This window comes from Mycteria americana, chromosome 4 (genome assembly GCF_035582795.1).
Source record: "Mycteria americana isolate JAX WOST 10 ecotype Jacksonville Zoo and Gardens chromosome 4, USCA_MyAme_1.0, whole genome shotgun sequence".
NCBI classification, from domain to species: Eukaryota; Metazoa; Chordata; class Aves; order Ciconiiformes; family Ciconiidae; genus Mycteria; species Mycteria americana.
The window spans coordinates 23546565-23567382 of NC_134368.1; the positions used below are offsets into that span (position 1 = coordinate 23546565).

The window sequence follows — 20818 nt, forward strand, 5'->3', positions numbered from 1 at the left end:
TTTCTGGAGTGCAGCGCTTGACTCGTCCTCCCTCCTCCTCCTCCTCCTCCTCCTCCTCCTCCTCCTCCCTCCCTCCCTCACTCTCGCTCGCTCTCTCTTTGCTCTCCCTCTTTCTCTCTCTCCCTCTCTCTTTCTGTGTGTATGTAGCGCAGGCGGCTCTGCTGCTGCAGCGTCAGGGAAGAGCTACCGAGAGAGGCTTCAGCAGCTCCCACCACTTCGGGCAAACTTGCCGGTTTACTGCTTCTTTTTTTTTTTTTCCGAGTGGGAAGCTTCTCAGTTGCCATTCAACATTTTAAAGCACAAGCCGCTCTGCCGTGAAAGCGCCTGAGCCACACTTCTCTGAAAGACACAGGAGGGAATACACAACTGCAGATTTCACCCACCGTGGCGGTGCAGATCACAGGAAACAACTGACTGATATCATTTTATTTGCAAATAGAACTCTGTTTTGGTTTTTCTTTTTTTTTCCAGTCGCGTCGCGGATCTTTTTCCCTCCCCTTTGCCATTCCGCTTATATGGATGTAATTCAGAATCTGTGTTAATTCACGTGGGGGATCCAGTTACATCTTGTTCCGCTCCGGGTATATTTACGAGAGACCAATAATCGCCTTTGGACACATAGTTTTGTTGCTAACCTTTGAACTGAAAGGATCAAGTTCAGATCTGGTTACCTGCATTGGGACGGGAAGGAAGAGGAGAGAGAGAGAGGGGGAGAGAGAGAGAGAGAGACTGCAATCTCATTTGTGAATCGCTCTCAGTGCTGCAGATCCAGATTGCTATAACACATGCAGTGCAAATGCAGGTAAGGCACACACACAAACTGCGGATGCAAAAACAAACTTGGGACTGTTGTGTGTCTATGTTCATATCTACAGCCTTGCAAATTCTGGGCAAACGGCTTCTGCAGTTTCTGTATCGTTGCTTTGTGACTAATGACCTTGCGCAGAGTTGTTAAAAAAAAATCCGCTCCGGAGAAAGAGCTGAACATTTTAGGCGATCTCTGAAGATGGATTTGGGTGCTTTTCTGCCAACCAAAGGGGATATTCTGTGGACTGCTCTGTAATACACGGGGTTCTTCTCCTATCAACTGTGCAGCTACCGACATTATTGGGATTTTTATTTTTTTTCTTTACCTTTTTAATTTTTTTTAAGAACTGCACATTGCTAAGAGGATTTGGAGTTTTCCCGGACACAAGCCTTTTGAATAAAGCGAATCACATTTTTTTTTTCCCTGTGTGTGCAGAGAGGGGGAAGAATAAAGCTAATGCCTTGGTCGTAAACGGCTGAGAGAGAGAGAGAGAGAGAGGAGAGAGAGAGAGTATGAATTGTAGTTAACTCTAGTGTCGAAGAAGACGACCTGAGGGGCTTCGAATCGCACACTGCTACTCCTGCTTTTACTGCAAACCTTGCAAAGTGATTACAGTAAAATCAGAGAGGAGGAGGAGAAGGGGGAGGAGGAGGAAAATCCCATCCTATCTACCGAGATGAATCTTTAAAAAGCAAAATACACTGTCCCGTGAACTGTAAGTATATCGCAACTGGAAGGCAGGGAGAGCAGCAGAGGAGCCAGCAGCAGGGTTTTGACCACCAATTGCACCAGCCATGAGACAATAAGTTTCCAGGAACAGAAGGATTTTATAATTGATCACCCGGACGCTCAGCCGCTCTGTTGGCTTATCAGGGGAGTTTACTGGGGGGCAGGTGGGAGTGAGAGGAGGAGGGGGGTCGGTGCGGGGAAGATGAGGAGGATGAGGACTCTCCTTGGCTTTGTGCATTGCTGCTGCTGCTGCTGCTTCTTGCTCCTCCTGCCTCCGCCGCTCTGGGTCAGCCTGGCAGCGGCCAAACAGCTCCTGAGGTACCGGCTGGCCGAGGAGGGACCCGCCGACATCCGCATCGGCAACGTGGCTTCCGACCTGGGGATCGTGACGGGCTCCGGAGAGGTGACATTCAGCCTGGAATCGGGCTCCGACTATCTCAAGATCGATAACATGACCGGGGAGCTGAGCACCACGGAGCGGCGCATCGACCGCGAGAAGCTGCCGCAGTGCCAGATGATCTTCGACGAGAACGAGTGCTTCCTGGACTTCGAGGTGTCGGTCATCGGCCCCTCGCAGAGCTGGGTGGACCTCTTCGAGGGCCGGGTCATCATCCTGGACATCAACGACAACACCCCCACCTTCCCTTCCCCTGTCCTCACGCTTACCGTGGAGGAGAACCGGCCCGTGGGGACCCTCTACCTGCTCCCCACCGCCACCGACAGGGACTTCGGCCGCAACGGCATCGAGCGCTACGAACTGCTGCAGGAGCCCGGCGGGGACGGCGGCCGCCGCGGCGGCGGCAGCGGCGGCGGCGGCGGCGGCGGGGGGGGCTCGGCCTCGGCGGCCTCCGAGAGCGCCCTCTATCCCGGCGGCAGCAAGCGGCGGCAGGAGGCGGACGCGGCGGCCCGCAGCAGCGTCTTCGAGCTGCAGGTGGCCGACACCCTCGACGGGGAGAAGCAGCCGCAGCTGATCGTCAAGGGGGCGCTGGATCGGGAGCAGCGGGACTCCTACGAGCTCAGCCTCCGCGTGCGGGACGGCGGCGACCCGGCGCGGTCCTCGCAGGCCATCCTGAGGGTGCTGATCACCGACGTGAACGACAACAGCCCCCGCTTCGAGAAGAGCGTCTACGAGGCAGACCTGGCGGAGAACAGCAGCCCCGGGACCCCCATCCTGCAGCTGCGAGCCGCCGACCTGGACGTGGGGGTGAACGGGCAGATCGAGTACGTCTTCGGGGCAGCCACTGAGTCCGTCAGGCGCTTGCTGCGGCTGGACGAGACCTCCGGCTGGCTCAGTGTCTTGCACCGCATCGACCGGGAGGAGGTGAACCAGCTTCGCTTCACCGTCATGGCCCGAGATCGGGGCCAGCCCCCCAAGACGGACAAGGCCACGGTCGTGCTGAACATCCGCGACGAGAACGACAACGTGCCCACCATCGACATTCGGAAAATCGGGCGCATCCCACTCCGGGATGGGGTGGCTAGTGTGGCCGAGGACGTGCTGGTGGATACCCCCATCGCCCTGGTGCAGGTGTCGGACCGGGACCAAGGTGAAAACGGCGTGGTGACCTGCACCGTGGTAGGCGACGTGCCCTTCCAGCTCAAGCCGGCCAGTGAGGGCGAAGGGGAGCCACAGAACAAGCGCAAGTATTTCCTCCACACCTCAGCCCCTCTGGACTACGAGGCTGTCCGTGACTACAATGTGGTGATCGTGGCTGTGGACTCGGGCAGCCCCAGCTTGTCCAGCAACAATTCATTGCTGGTGCGGGTTGGGGACACTAATGACAACCCTCCCGTGTTCAGCCAGGCCGTGCTGGAAGTCTCCTTCCCGGAGAACAACTTGCCTGGTGAAAGGGTGGCCACAGTGGTCGCCACGGACGCGGACAGTGGCAAGAATGCTGAGATCACCTACTCCCTGGAGGCCTTGCCCCTCTCCTCGGAGGCACCAGGCGGCATCTTCAGCATTGACCCTGACTCTGGGGATGTGTCGGTGCAGGCGGTGCTGGACCGCGAGCAACGTGACACCTATGAGTTTCAGGTGACGGCCCGGGACAAGGGGGTGCCGTCGCTGCAGGGCTCCACCACGGTGGTGGTGCGGGTGGCAGATCGCAATGACAACGAGCCACGCTTCATGCAGGACGTGTTCACTTTCTATGTGAAGGAGAACCTGCAGCCCAACAGCCCTGTGGGCATGGTGACCGTGATGGACTTTGACAAGGGCCTCAATGCCGAGCTCAGCCTCTCCATCCAGCCCGGTGACCACGACCAGGCAGCTGGCATCTTCTCCATCGAGAACGACACCGGAACCATTTTCTCCACCGTCTCTTTTGACCGTGAGCAGCAGACCAGCTACACTTTTAAGGTGAAGGCAGTGGATGGAGGTGAGCCACCACGGTCTGCCACTGCCACCGTGTCCCTCTTCGTGATGGACGAGAACGACAATGCGCCCACAGTCACCTTCCCCAGCAACAGCTCCTACACTGTGCTGCCACCCTCCAGCAACATGCGCACTGTGGTGGCCACGGTGGTTGCCACCGATGCCGACACTGGTCTCAACGCTGACCTCAACTACAGCATTGTTGGGGGCAACCCCTTCAAACTCTTCGAGATCGACCCGGCCAGCGGCGTGGTATCACTGGTGGGCAAGCTGGCCCCCAAGCACTACGGCCTGCACCGCCTTGTGGTGCAGGTGAACGACAGTGGGCAGCCGCCCCAGTCCACCACTGCCCTGCTCCACGTCTTCGTCAATGAGAGCCTGTCCAATGCCACCGTGGTGGAGAGCCAGGTGGCCCGCAGCCTCCACACACCCCTGGCCCAGGACATCGCTGGTGACCCCAGCTATGAGCTGAGCAAGCAGCGGCTTAGCATAGTCATCGGTGTGGTGGCCGGCATCATGACCGTCATCCTCCTCATCCTGGTGGTGGTCATGGCCCGCTACTGCCGCTCCAAGGGCAAACACGGCTATGAGGCCGGCAAGAAGGACCATGAGGATTTCTTCACCCCACAGCAGCACGACAAGGCCAAGAAGCCCAAGAAGGACAAGAAAGGCAAGAAGGGCAAGCAGCCCCTCTACAGCAGCATCGTCACCGTCGAGGCTTCCAAGCCCAACGGGCAGCGCTACGACAGCGTCAACGAGAAGCTCTCGGACAGCCCTGGTATGGGGCGGTACCGCTCGGTCAACGGCGGCCCGGGCAGCCCCGACCTGGCCAGGCACTACAAGTCGAGCTCGCCGCTGCCCACCGTCCAGCTGCACCCGCAGTCCCCCACCGCCGGCAAAAAGCACCAGGCCGTGCAGGACCTGCCCCCGGCCAACACCTTCGTGGGCGCCGGCGACAACATCTCCATCGGGTCGGACCACTGCTCCGAGTACAGCTGCCAGGCCAGCAGCAAGTACAGCAAGCAGGTAAGAGAGCTGCCCCCCGCGCCGCCGCGGTCCGCGCACCCCCCGACACGCACCCCCCCCCCACACACACACCCCCAACACCCCCCACCCCCGGCTGAGGGAGCGGCGATGCCCGCCTCCCCCCGCCTCCCCCACCGGCACAAGCAGCCACGACCGTCAGGTTCAATGACCCGTTCAGCCCGGTAACCCCGCCCCCCCCGCAGGCAGTCAGGTGCCGGACCAACGCACAGCACGCAGGAAGGGGACTCAGAGATCTTTATTATTATCATTATCATTATCATCATTTTCATCATTCCCTCCGCGTTTCAGAGCCGGCAGCCGACCAGCCCGTCCCTGCAGCCGCGCCGGCGGGACCGCCCCGCCGAGGCGGCGGGCGCGGCGCCCCCCCGCAGGCGCAGTGGCAGCCGGCCGCGGGGGCGGGGGGCGGGCCGGGGACTCGGTCGCCAGCCCAGACGGCGAGCTGTAAGGCAACCTGAGATGCCTTTATCAGCCGCCCGCCCGCGGGCCAATCCCGGCGGCTGGGGGGGGGGCGGTCAGGAAGCCCCAGCCGGCGGAGCCGCGGTCCCCCGTCCGCCCCCGCGGTCCTGCCGCACCCCCCGGCCCCGCCTTCCGCGGCCGATCCCGCTCGCAGCGGGCGCTTCCCCCGCCGCGATGCTTTCCCAGCCTTAGAGACAGCGAGCTCCGGCTGAGGCGGAAAGTTTCGCCTCGGTAGCCAGGTGTTTTGGGGAAAGGGGGTTGCTGCCGGCCTGACGCTTCCTAAAGCTGTGGGTGAGAGTGGATTTGCAGCCGCCGCGCTGAAGCGTTAATGGCTGTCATTACCAGGTCGTTCATTAGGACCAAAAGGCTTAAATAATCTACAAAGCCTGTCTGCGGTCTAATTTACACCACAGAGATTGCACTCATTGCAGCAGTTGCCTGAATGTTATGCAGTTGCCTGCATGTTAGTGAGCTTAGAATCGCACCCCACTATGTTTTCATTGCCTTTTTCCCCCCCCTTGTATATCACATGAAATTCACTCCTTGCAGCCGAGAGGCCCTAATTTGCCAGCCCAGCTGCTGCATAGCTCTGTCTGTAGAGTGTGACTGCCGTGAGACCCCTCAGAACGAGGTGTGCCTGAGGAGTGCCACAAGTGACGGGCTCCGGTCTCGGCCGTGTTGCGGAGATCGCTTCAGTGGAGCTCCGATAGCCTAAAACTGGTGATGGTAGGGACTTTACTCCTTGAAGTAAAATAGGGATAGCACAGAGGAGAATCAGGCTCCTAAGTGAAAGTGCCTGTTTTGTTTATTTTATGACACATATGTAGCCTGAACAGAGGTCACTTTTCTTTGGGGGAGTATTTTTTGGGTGATGGTAAAATGAGACACTAAACACCTGGTGATTTCCATTACATTTTTCCATGTAAGGTAGTATTCTGAATGTTTCCTCAGCTACAGTGCGTGTTATACAAGAATCTAGAGACAAATGAATGCTGATTCATGTAAATACAGAGCCAAGTCTGGAACAGGGAAATTCTGACTAGTTTGACAAAAATGCTTTCTTTTCAACTTATTAACATGCAAATATGGTACACTGTGACATTTTTTTATACTTTGAAACGTCTGCTAGTCTACTACAATTGAAGTTTTGCAATGTGTTGCCAGTATTTGCATTCTGCTCAGAAATACTTAAAATACTGTAAAAGAAAATGAATTATATGAGCCACTCAGTCTTCCAGATCACCAAAAAAAAGTGTGATTGATGTACTATCTGCCAGTATTTTTGTGTATATTGTTTTACAAGTGATACAGATTTATAGAACGTTTGACACAGTAGTTTCTGGGTGATACATTTCATTAGCTCTCTCCTGCAGAGAACATTACAATTTCAGTTTGAAAATAGTCTGTATAAAATACAAAGTACGAAGAAAGTTCCTAAGCTTCCATCTACTAAGGCTTATTAAGCACATAGTAGATTATGCCATTTCAGTGAACACTGGAACAACAAAGTAGCAGTGGAACATATGCTAATCAGATACTACTTCTTTCTTGCTGCTGCAATTCATCTAAACAGATGAATTATAAACTGTCAAAGTATAATTTATTTTCAGTGTAAAAGAATGACTTTTATGCTAAGTGTAGGAATGGTAGAGGATTACACCATACAAAAGACTATTTTGCTTGATAAAAAACTTATTTAAGATTATATCACGGAAATATGTTTTAATTAACATTTTCAAGGGTATATTTTGATATACAATACATTAGAAGACTTCTTAGTAGAAGAAAATGGCTTTATTACACTTTTACTTGCAACAGTAAAACCAAAAGAAGTACATGCTGAATTGCTCCGTTATTTATCTAGTTTGTTACAAAACCAATTTCTCAGTGTCGATAGTTTTCTTGTGCTAAATATTTCATTTTTTATGAAGGTTAGTTTACCTGAGTAGTTTATAGCCAATATTCTAATGCCTTATCTTTTTATTTTTAAATATGTAGAAAGTACTTGCACACTTGTAAAGCATGCATGCAAGTTAAGGAAAGTGCCTGAGAAAACAGTAAAGGTAGTGCTAAATAACAGGCTTTATAGGAGAGACTATCAGGCACAAAATTCTGTTACCGCTTTCCTATGGGTACTTGCCAGCTTCTTGCTGAGTGACATTTATATAGTTTTTTTCACACTTTTGCATAATAGTGGAGACATTAAAAATTATTTGCATAAACAATATGTAGACTTTTCACATCTCAAATATTGACAGTGGAGCATTTCTCAGTTTATCAGGCAAAACACATGAGGATTTTTAACACCCAAACCACGTGGAGCTCTTGTTCAGCACGTTGTTTGGAGAGGAATGTGAAGCAGTTGCAGATAAAGGGTTCTGATGTGGTGTATATCAGATCTTTTCATAGTTCAGCTGTACATGTGAAATAGAACCAGTGGCATATTGACGTGACAATGATAGGGAGACTAGTTGAAATCTCTAAGGCTGCCTTTATTTACTCATTGGCAGTTCCCTTTGCTCTAAGGAGACCTTAGAAGGTGTATAAAGTTTTAGAACAAATAAGTGGACACTGAAGAACATACCTGCTCTAAGTTACTGGAGATGAGAGCAATGCTAATTTCCCATTAGTGTAATTAGAATTGGTAATTGATACTTTCGTATATCTACAACATAGCAATCGGGAAATAAAGTCTCTACTTACGTGACCAACTGGTGTACCCCAGTGAATACAAGTTGTTTTAATTCTGATTATTTGATACTTCCTTTTTAAGGTAATGCATTTAATTTCTTATGTGAGTTCCCAAATACATCTTGTTTGATACAGTACTATATAGGAGAACTTCAGTGGAGAAAACTACACACAATTTGTAACTCTCCTCCTTCTTGACATCAGGCGTTTTATATAGAGTTTAAAACTAAATTCTGTATTCAGTAGACTTCTGACATTTCACCGTCACTTTTTTAGCAGATCTTTCACAAGTTTGACTCCTATTCTTGTCTTATTTAGCATGGTATTACTCTGAAATATCCTTTTAGCCTCCCATTTATCAATTCTCTCCTATTCAGTAAAGCACTAACATATCTACTTAATGGCAAACAAATGTTTAAATTCCATAGGTCTTAATCACTTGCCAAAAGTTAAAGCTGTACAGAAGTGTTTTGTTGAATGGGGATGCATTTAAGCAAGTGTTTTTCTGGATCACAGATTTAAAATCTGAACCCTCCAGGTGCTGCACATTGCCTGTGAGGAGCCTGGATACTACTAACTTCCAGCAAAGACAGCCAAAGACAGGGAAAACTCAGTGCCTAAGAGGGATCACTTGGCAGCTTGGAGGGTTGCATCCTTAATCATAATTCTAATAATAGATTTTAATTGTAAATAAATGTTTGTTTTCTCATGTTATTTACATATATATCTTTATAATATATGCTGTTTTCTCTGTTTTGTTTCACAGTGCAAAATAGTGGCATACAAGCAGGTTTATTTCACTGAAACTTTTAATCATGAATATGAGATTAGCATGTTAACAACCACCATTTAAAGAACAGGCCTTTAAACCCTGTTTATATGTTTACATTTTTTGGCCATTGTATTCTCTTGTTTTCTTTTTTACTTGCTCTGCTCAACAAACAATAATTATTGACTACTTAAAACACTGCAGTTGAGGTGGTGGGTTTTTTTGGTTTGTTTGGGTTTTTTTTAATATATTTGTCACCATCGGCAGAATTACCAGAAAGAGTACAGGAATTTCTGAGCAGCATTATTTATTTGCTTGGGGTATTGGCCTCCTGGCCAATTCTGTAATCCTTTATGAATTATCCTTACGCCTTTCCTCATTGGAAATGTACTGTTTGGCAAAGAAAAATGTTTATCATACCAGTGTGTGCGGACACACTAGTCAAAACTAGATGGATTTCCTGTAAAATCTTATTTCCAGGAAAGTGAAATATGTAGAAGTTAATTTTTGAAAAAATTCTTTGTATGGTAGCCAGTTAATTTGTTTCATAACATTTCAAATATTAATCAGTCTGTTGCAATGTAGAAGCATTTTGACTAGTTGGTTATCATGTATGTGAATTGTATCTATAAACTAAATGGGTCAATTTCCTCATAAAAATGCATATAACAATAACCAGCAGCCTTAATAGGATCCAAAATTCATCCATTAAGGGGGCAATCAGTTTAACCATGCAGGAAAGCATCATCTTTTTTCTTGCTTATGTACAGACACGCACATACACACAGAGGCTTATTTCAAAGGCTGTTTTTCGTAATCACAAAGCAGCTCTCAAGAATAAAGTTTTTGACAACTTTCAGCTAAGCAAATGTCCTATAGTATAATAATCGTAAAAATAACAATGTCATGGTAGCACTAAGTGCAATGTAGAGAAAAAAAATGGGAACATTGTCATTAAGCATAAACATTTACATTGGTCACTTGTTTCATACATTTAACTTCAGTACTGTTTGGTGCAAAGTGTACAGAAGTATATTTCAATTTTCTGTTCTCAATTTGCATTATATTAAATACTTTACAATTAGTTTTTAAAAGTGACCCACATTTGACCTTCAGTAACAAATTATGATGAAAGAGGGGCTAATTAAACATGAAATAGATGAATTGTTGATGCTTTAATTATCTTTATTTAACACAAAGTGTTCCACTGATAAGTGCAGCCTGTATTTTTTTCCTCTTCAGTAAAATCATCTTGTACAGTGCGCAAATGACTAAGTTACCACTGAATCATTCTGCACTCCCAGGAGATGTAGAGAGCCAAAAGGGACAGGATCTGAGTAAAGGAGGATTCATGCTCTGAATAAGTAAAGAACTGTACTATTATAGGCAAGGGGTAGCAAGAAACATCTTTAAAAGGATAGAATCTGATTTATCAACTCAGACAGCTCTCTGGCATTGTACATACCGATACGAACCTGGGTTATAACCATGGTTAGCAGTTTGACTATTGCTGTGCCAGTCTTTGTACTGTAGCAGTGTATTTCTGAGTGTTTCTTCTTCTTTCTCTTGCTCTTTTTTTATTTTTAATTTTTTTTTTAATGTTTAGTTGCCTTGTTTTCTAGTATTTGGGATATTTGCTAGTTTGACCCACTGTCAGCTGTGTTTCAGAGAAATACCTGTCCTGCAGCTTCAGGCACATTTTCCTTTAAGGATTTCTTTTCAAAAGTTGTAGAAGGCTTATGTAGTTAGTGATCTGCTGGGCTACATTGAGATGTAAAACTTATTGAATTGCTTTTGCATTAAAATATAAAAGAAAATCAACAGACTTCAGAAGTAGGTAGCATTGTGCTTATGAGTCAGTTAACTAAATCATTCACAAGCCTTGTGAACTCTTCCCTATATTTGCTGAACATTTTAGTATTTAATTACTAATCTTAATAGGACACATAATTTCCATTTTCTTTGACTATATATACAGGAAATATCGATACAGACATATAAGCAATTTAGGACAGTATTTAGCAGGCTGGTTTTCTAAGTTTTCTAAGCAACTCTGCTTCCAACACATATTTATAAACTGTTAAAGCTGCAAAACAATTTCATTTTTTCAGTCTTAGGCGGCATGTAATATGTTCCATGTAATTTATGTTCTACATTTCTCCTTTTTTTTTAATTTATTACATTTTTAGGTGTTTTTATCTTACTGTGTGCTCAGGCAATGCCATTTCTTTATTTTTCTCCCCTGATTTGTCTTTCTTAGAAGAGTAATTTGTTATCTCTCTGTTATCAAATTTTGGACTTTGCTAGTGTATACTATATATTAATTTTAATCAATAATTAAAACAACAAAAAAATAGACCAACAGTTACTATCCAGTCAAAAGAAAGTTTTTAATATAAATTTGCATTATTTCAATTTTTGAATCAAGATTGTAAAAGAAAACTCCGACATTCATATCGGTGTATGTCAAGTTTCTTGACTGTGCAGTTTAATGAAAAGTGTTTTGGTAATGTGGACGGTGCAATTTAAGTTATTCTAAGAGTGTATGCTGCATGGCCCAGTAGCACTATAAGTAGAACATTTAAAATACTATTATTAAAAATTTTTTAAATTATTTTCTTTCAGTTGCTCTCACAATACCCAGTCCTATCAAGCCTTGCTAGCTTTTCCTATCCTACAAAATGCATGTCGCTAGGTAAATAGTAAAAGTTAAATCCACCTATATCCTGTATCCTTTCATGTTTTTTCTTATTTGTACTAAGTTGCACAGTTTGAAATTTTTAAACCTTAATTAAATGTAAATTTAAAAAAATTGTGAATTGAAGGTCTGAGTAAAACAGACATAAAAAGAGATAAAATTATAGACTCCCTTTGAGTTTTGACTTCTATGAAAAAAATGTCTAAGGGCAGGGAAGAGAACATACACATATTATGAAAAAGCTAGGACTGACTTACTGTCTTCCATATACTTCAGGCAGCAGAGACTTCCCAGGTCACTTTTATTTTGCTGTTGTGGATGACAAAATATCACACTCATGCTGAGTAACTAAGGTTAGTTGGGGCATCTAAAATGTGATTTACAACAACAGAAGAAGACAAAGGAGGATTTAAAACTTCATTTTTATTATAGTGCAATTTCCTCTATAAATATTTAACTGAGAACAGGTCATGAACAGATGTCAAAATCTCAAAACGTGATTATAGCGTAGTACCAGTTAGTCAAGTTCCTGAATGATGTCAGTGACACGCATTGGAGTTGTCCAGCTGTGTGGAACTGTGCTTAACATGAGTTGGTTGCTCGCTCTTATGTACCCATTTTCACTGACAACAGTTATAAAATTACAGTTAACAGCAACTTTTGACTGTATTCAAAAAATAGGGAATAAGTTTGATACATAACGTATCAGCAGCGTGGAGGAACCCTTTTATTATTAATTTTTTGTGGAAGGAGAAGGTGGGAAAACTTAAGAGTAAACTTTTTGGTTTTTAGAAGTTTGAACAGAAATAATACTCTGGCCACATTTAAAACTGAAGGGTATGTAAAAGTGATGTGCTTTCTTTTTTTATTGTTTACATCAACCAAACAATCCTCTCATTTAGGTAACACAGCTGTTTTGCAGTCATTAGCTTGTAAAATGCTGCCGCATAACCCCAAAAGTATAGTTTAATTTTCCTCAGAGTGGATCACAAATGACACAATTATTAGAAGCTGAAGAGAAGCATTATGTTTGTCTTTCAAAGCTTAATTTACCTTATTAACTACTGATAAGAGTGAGTATATTTTTTTAAAGGCAAACGTTGTTCTGTCAGATGAGATTTTGTTACAGATTTTATGTTCTGAATCAAACAACCTAATGGCTGAGTTTTAATCCTTGAATGAAACAAATGAGTTGTTGCAAGTAGCATTCTTGGAGTATTAGGGAGCAATAAAATTAATATTTGTCAAAGTATTTGATATAGGGTCCTTTACTATCTACAGATAGTATAAAGTCAAATTATAGATAATGTAAAGTCAATTTTTTAAGACTAGGTACAGAAGGTAGGTACTAGCTGACGTGTTGAAAATCACTCACAGAATATGTGGTAGAACTAGAATACAGAAATACTGATTCCATCTGCCAAAACTTCAGAGATAATTTTACCTTACAGCCTTGTCTGAACCAACTCCTTTATGGTACCACATTGTAAGTAACAAAATATTTGTCACCTGACAGGACAAAAATTCCTGCATTACATGGTCACATGATGATTATGGAGAATCCTCCATAAACTCCCTGAAAATTAGTTTCTTGACTGGGGTTGTGGCCAGGAAATATATGTCTTTTGTGGTATGTGCCAAATGTTTTCTCTGTGGTAGCACTTCTCAGAGAGAAGCGGGAGGGGCTGCCATAATTCATTCTGTCTATCCATGCGTAGACATCAAGGACTTTTCAGCCCCGGAGCGGTGTAAAATATGAGAAGTAGTGCCTACTTCCTTTGGATAGCAAATCCATGTGAAGCAGAATTGCTTTAACACATTCTCAGAGACTTTTCCTTGGGGAAAATATCCTTTATCAGGACAATACTTTTACAGGGGTACAACTTGATGTAGAATTGCATTTCTGAGTTCAGTGTTATGCTGAAAAATTAACTGAAGGAAATTATGGAGACTGTCATGGTGTTCTGGGTGTGATTCAGCTATCTAAACATATACATCCTAGTGTCACTTTAGATACCTTAAAGTTTCTGAGATATCTGCACAGAGCTGCACAGACAGGGTGTATGACGCAAGGCCTGGGTGTCTTCTGGGACACTCTTCTGTAGCTGCAGCTCAAGGCCAAACAAAAAAGCAATCACTAAATCCTTTGGTTTACATAAAGAAACAATAATTAAAATAAAATTAAGCACTCTGTGAGTGTAGTGTGTTTTGGCAAGGTTGAATATGTTTTTTTCCAGTAAAAGCTTAAGCACAATTTTCCAATGTGTGTGCCATACACATGCCTATTAATAGAACGTGCATGTGCAGATATATGTTCACATACATACTGATGTTAGGTTAACAAGTTATTTTTGGATTGACACAAACTGTTTCTGTTTTCACAGAAACAATACTGACAGCAGTTAGCTTAACTGAATTTCCATTCATCTTCCGACCTCTCAGGCTGATGTTTCTCTCACGTTAGGTGAAACTGCAGGTAGTTCCACAAAAGTCAATCAAATGTAACTAATATCAATCACTGTAAGTTAAATCAGGTGATATAATATTCAGAGACTGCTTTATATTAAAACAAAACATATAGATACAGAAGACCAGTTTATCAGTTTGGATGTTATGCATCAAATCTCCCACATTTAACTTATAAGCCTGTATAATTTGCAAAATAACAGAGTGGGTTTTCATCATGTATTACATCCAAATGTAAAATTATCTTTGTAACAGGATCTGGGAATGATGTGGCTTTAATGACATTTCAAAAAGTAAGATTTTAGTATTAAACACATTCTCATTCAAACTAATTGTACAGCAAGAGTACATATAGCAAGCTACTTTTGTTCAGTTACCTGATAGGTCACGGTGTGTATTCATGGAGTTGTGTGTTACTCCTTGTAGGCATACTGAGGAGAAAGGCTTGGCCTGAAAATTCATATCCACTTTATAATTCAAAACTTTGTCTCTCAGATGAAATCTGGCCATTTGCTTAGGCAAATCTGTTTAATTTATTTGGGAGTCCTTTTTTAAACACTATATTTAACAAGAGAAAATACTTCACTAGTTTCCAAGCTTTCTAAAGATGAAAGACAAGAATGGAAGTATAGATAATAAAACAACAGCAAATTAAAGTATTAGTTACTTCACCTGGCCCCAACATTTTCACAGTGGTATTTTAAGTCCCTGTTTTACCACCTTTACTGTTCACAACTTTTATGTCTGCTGGTTTCAGCATACATTTGGTTTCATTTCCATCATGTCACTCCTGTTCTCAGTGAAGTTACATTGTCATAAAATTTGAGTAATGAAATGAGTAATCAGTTTCCTTATCTCCATCCATGTGTTATAAATTGGGTATAATGACATAACGTGCGCCTTGCGTGATAGTGAGAGAGGATATCCATCATTCTGTTGAATCAGAAAAATGCTATTTTCAATGAGCATGTAATTATGTTCCAGTTGCAGCACAAGTTTACAGAAGGACAGTAATTGATTTCTTTGAGAGAGAAGTATTTGTTTCATTTTCAAGTAATGTTGCGAGTTCTTTTATAGAATAATTGTACTGGAAACTAGAAACCTCTACTTAATACAGGTCACTACATGCTCAGCCACTGAACCTCAGCCCAAATCTTGGGTAAGAGCTGTCACGTAGATTTAGAAAATTCAGTCAGAAGGCTCCTCTGACTATATGCTGATGGTTTTATTCTGTTTCCTGCAACTTAAGGGCCTGAATCTATCACTTTATTTTAATGGGATTTTTCTGAATATGAATAAAATTCAGCTATTTGTAGAGCAGGTATTAATTCATATGAGTAAAAGTGACAGCAATGGGTGTGAAACAGAGCAGTACCCGTTTTCGCGGTGGCTTTCAACTACGAGCATTTTTCCTAGAAATTCCAACACGTAGTCTGGATCATGTATTTTACCCAATTTATTACTATATACATATAAAATAGAATAGGAAAACGTATCTGAAATATCTAACAACAGTGCAGATGGGAGTAGTACTTTACAGGAATGACAAGCAGCTACCAGAGAGGTGCAGGAGGTGTTTCACCAGGATGTGGGTTTACGCAGCGGGTGGGTTCATTCAGTCGGTTCAGACTTGGTGCTGGCAGCTCCCTTGAGCAGGTATGACACCAGCACAGGTTGATGCAGCACACTAACTCGTCCTGTTTAAATTCTCCGAGTCCATATGTGGAATTCTATGTTACTAAAAAAATCGCTGCTTGCAGTATTTTTATGTGCTTTTTAACATGAATTTAAAAAAATACACAAGAGAGATTTAGTTTAGAAGTGAGGGAAACCTGTGTAACTGTTAGCAAAATGGCACTGCCTTTGCCGTTCTGTGTTTCGCAGAGATCACTGGACACGTGTATAATTTGTCCTATCTTTTTTGTGCAACACCAGTTCTTTAAATATTTATTTATGAAATAAATGTTGCTAGTATTCTGGATCTTTTTGGTTGTTCTTTAGTGCAGAGGAAAAGATAAGCAACAGTGTGAAATTCCTCTGTGCTGAATAAATTAAGAAGATTTTGTCTTCGTTATATTGCAAAATATTTTATCACTTATGTAACATTCAAGGAGACTGGAGGATGTTATATTCAATTGGCCCTTCAGACACTGCTGAATGAATTGAATATTCATCTTGGACTTTCTAATACTGAATATTAGTGCACCTTTCTAGGAACCTTGAATGCTAAATTTATGTATTCTTTCTTTACTAGTTCTTAATCAAATTTATAAAGTGACCGAACTCTTCAAATGGTACAGTAACCTTCTTGGAGAATGAATGTTACAGAAATGCGAAAGGCTGGCTAAAGCATCACTATCAAATGTTTCTAAAAGGCTTTATGTATTTATAAGACTTCATGATCTACTATTGATGCAAATTACTAAGGATAAAAGAAAATTCATCTGTTATAAAAGAAAAAAAAAATTAAATAAGTCCAAGGATTTGAAAGACTTAGCATTAAGGACTAAGAATTCATACATTGTGATGGGTTTATAGGAATTGACAGTAGAAAAGATTTCTTTTTAGCATTCACAATGTGGGTTTTTTTAATCTAATGAAAATGACTTTGCCATAAAAGCTTCTCATGTAACATATCCTGTTTCATTTCATGATTTCGTATTCTTCACTGAAATGTCTCAATTAAAATATGACCTACACCATTTCATGTCGTGTTGGGCATTACTAGTTTTGTTATTATTACCCTTCTATTTAATCAAATTGTCTGTAGTTAAATAAATAGCGTTTCATCAGGAACCGTTGGTTTTCCGTCAGCTAGGAAACAGATTACTGGCATGAGAACATATCTAAGGCTAGAGTCTCCGATCTGCAACTAATTGTGCGCTGATAATGGTACTGCCCACAGGCAAATCTTACTCGCTGTCCTGATCTATGATAGATTTTCCTGTACGTTAATATTAAATCAGATAGAGACATTTTGTAATACTGTTACAGTTACTATCTTTAACCTTTCCTTTTTAATTTGAAATATATACTGTTTGGAGATGCTATCTCCGTGTTTCATTTCTGAAAAGAAATGAAGAAAAGAAAAATCTCAAGGAGAGCATAATAGCCATGCTTTTTTCTTTAGCTTCTCCTCTTAAAATGGACACTTCTGTAGGAGATAAAGTACTGTTGATATTTAAATAAGTATTTACCTGTAAAATCACATATTCTACTGCTTGGCTCAGAGGGGAGAGGAATGCGTCTGACAGATTGGAGCAGGAACTAGTGCTTCGCTCCAGCTTGGTGGAGTGGGGGCTAGCTGTGGTGAGTGCGGGTCCCAGAGTACTCTCTGGAGCAGTTGCAGGCCACATCCTAACCACATACCAGGTTACTGCATTAAGACTTTATAAACAGTCACATTTTTCCAGTGTGAAGATGATGATGAAGGCGACTAGTGGAGTACGTAGGAGCTCTTGTATTGTACCAAGGCTCCATCATTTCAGGCTCTTCACAAATGCAGAACATACTGTAAGAGGTGCTTTTAAAAAGGGATACATAGAGGGTAGAATAACACAGCGTAGTCAGCACATTATAGTCTGCTGAAAGAAAGCTGTCTTCTGGTCTGTGTACATTGTTCTTGTGAAATGATTCCAACAGTTTGAAATCTGTTTTTTCACCTTGCTAGTTATGTAAACAGCTCTTCACTTTTTCACTAAAGCAAGTGGGAATTGTTCACTGTCACAAATAATAAATAACAAGAATACTCGATCTGCACAGCATGGAAGTGATAAAAACACATGCTTATGAGTGCTTGAGATTTCACAGCTATTAATTTTGAACTTTTTGATTGCAGTTCTGTTTTACAAGAGTGGATGCTGTTAGGGCAGCAGTACACTGTGACAGTGAAAGATTATGACAACATGCATTTATCATTATGAGCTTGATAAATTCAATGTAAGAGATAGTCAGAAAATGCCCCTAAACCTGAAGTCATGAAATGCATCTTGCCTCTACTGAAAATTTATCATTTTTTAATTACTGCTAATAATCTTTAATACTAACATGAATATGTTTGAGAAAGTTTCATTGTGCATAATGAAATGTAGAGGACTGATCGATGTTAGTGAATTCCTTAACATGTACATTGAGGGACACTAGGCATTTATGTGCAGAATCCTATTGTATATACAACATGTATTTACACACAGAAAGGTCCTTTACAAAAGGTCAATAAATACTATAGCACATTTGGGATTAAAAAAGCTGGAAGGACTCTTCAGGTTTTGAAGAATTTTTTTTTTAAAGGCACCTTAACATTTAAAGTCTAAATTACAAGTTTTGACTAAAAGTATAATCCCTGACTACTTCTACTTAAATCAAAATGTGGTAGGTCATGTCTTCCATTTTGAGATTGAGGTATTCACAGTGTGGTAGGAGTGTTTCAAATCAGAAACCGCATTTTTGTTTTATGGTTAGAAACAGGGATTTCAGTAATAATTAGGCATCATTCTGAAGCTGTGTACTGTCAGACAGCAGAACACAAAGAATCTAAATGCTGAGTCTATAGTATTTCCGTTCAAATTTCACAGCCATAACAGAGAAAAGAAATCCTATGATATACAGTAGAAAAAGTCCTGAATAAGGGAAGCGATTGAATAAGAATGTGTCTAGAAATGTTAGTACCTCATTTTTTTATCTTTATTGTTCCAGGGAAGCCATCTCCAGCCTTTCGAAAATCCTCACTGAGCTGGTAATTTTTTTCACGTTTTCAGAATATCATCAAAACCATACTAATCTGGACCAAGGGCACGTCTCACGGTCCTGGAATCTCTAAAGAAAACATTTTTCTGTCTTTCCCATTTTTGACATAATAGAGATTCACTTCAAACTTTTAAAAAACATATAGAGAGGACAGTTTGTTTATTTACACGGCAGGTGTATAGGTTGCAAGGAACAGTTTATAGTTCATCACAAGATTAATAAGAAAGAATTGCAGATCCAAGAGGCGTATGCTGTCAGTGAATGTCTAGCTCAATAATTAGGCAATCTGACTATTGACTGCAATAAGTTTCTGATAGGTTGTAATGTGTATCCCATGTTTAATGCATTGTAAGCTTGTAATCTGGAGGAGGAAAAGGAACAATCTCATGAGAAAAGGAAATCCAGCTTGTAGTAAGTACATCTTTCTGCCTACCACTTTTTTTTCTGTAGTGGAAAACTGCAGGTATTTGTTTTGTCTCCCAAAGGAAAGGTCTAGCATTTAAGCAAGACTTTTCTCATAGAAAAGGAGAACAGCTAGAGTTCTGTCTTTTTCTATTTTGTTTCTTTGTTTCTTTCTTTATCTCTTAGAATTTTCTGTGGAACTTGGAAAGAAGAGCTAATTTTTAATCATTTTAGCACTCTAGTTTCTGGCAAAGTCTTTTATTAAATAACTGAAAAATATTTTGGGATACCTTTGTCAAGTAAAACTGATGCTCTCTACCTTCCTCTTCCTCTTCATGAAAAGCAGTGCACTTTTAAGACACTGGGGGATAGGAAAGGTAGGAAGGCTGCATCTTTCTATGCTTTTAGGACTGCCTACTTTTTTCTATGCTTATATTTGGAATGATTTTGAAGGGACTCTTACATGAAGCATAGGCTAGCTAATTAATACGAAGAAATAAAGGAATAAACCAGAAAGAACCTGTGATGAAACAATTGCTTCCAAAATTTTTTTGCTCCAGTTTTTCTTTTATTTAATCGTAAACATTCTGATGAAATAAATTAATCTAGTGAACCTTAAAATAATCACTTATGTGTTGGCTTTATGAATAGCTGTTTTGAGAGCCAAATAAAGTCAATCTGTTAAATTGGTTTTTTGGAGGGAGAATTTTTCTTGAGGAGGCAGTAGAATATATATAGTGACATATATGGAATTTTACTCACATATAAGGTACCTTGGAGTCCTATAGTGTCTGTGTATTCTAATCCCAGTTATTGTGCTCTGAGTTTTCAGTCTTACCTTCCCAGTGGCAGGGTAAAGATTTCTAGATTTTCATTTCAGTCTCTGTTGTCCCACCAAACCAGTTATTTCTCTAATATAGTAGGAGTCAAATACTACTGCACGCTAAGGGGTCAAATGTTAAGAAAATGTGGAGACTGAACATTATTTAAATTTTGTTCTTTCTGCTGGATTGCAGAAAGTGTTGGAGATCCAGAAATATGTTAATATTAGTTTCTTGGTGGTGGTGGTGTTGTTTTTTTGTTTTTTTTTTTTTTTTTTTTTTTATAATTAACTTCTGCTATAAAACCTTAAATATTTGAAGGTCTGAGCATATATGGTGAAAGGTAAGACAGTGAAGGCAGGAAAGATCTTAATTTACAGAATTTCCCTGTCCCATACAATAGCAGTACATGTCTGTATGACATTTTGGCTGCTGCTTTCCAAAAGAGAAGTCTTTTCTCTGTTATAATGATGACAAAACCAAACCAAACAAAAAACCCTCAGTGTTCCCCAAATCAGGCTGATTTCTGTTTCCATGAATCAACATCCCAAGTTAAATTCAGAATCAGTCTGGCAAACACCTATGGCTGACCTATGCTGTAAAGAGTAAACAGAGGAAATGTCAGGTTTATGACTAATCCTCTGTTTTTCATGAAACCTTTTCTTTCTAAAAGAGGCTTAAGTATTTCAAGCACAGATGAAATAGTGCCCGTCTTCTCTACTTTTCCATAATTCAAGAGCTAGGAAGCCTGATTTGTGACAATCTTATTCTGTAACTTTGTGTGTAATTGACAGTGAAGGGGGAAGATGAG

At 41.9% G+C, this 20818-nt stretch overlaps 1 protein-coding gene across 8 annotated transcripts in view; it reads left to right on the forward strand.

Moving 5' to 3' along the window:
* The window catches only part of PCDH7 (protocadherin 7), a 291460-nt gene that overhangs the window by 859 nt on the left and 269783 nt on the right, over positions 1–20818 (forward strand). For all 8 annotated transcript variants that reach the window (XM_075499886.1, XM_075499889.1, XM_075499892.1 and 5 more), the window contains exon 3: positions 153–4937. In XM_075499886.1, coding sequence (XP_075356001.1) covers positions 1740–4937 — 3198 coding nt within the window. In that variant the 5' untranslated portion in view covers positions 153–1739. The remainder of the gene's footprint in view (positions 1–152; positions 4938–20818) is intronic.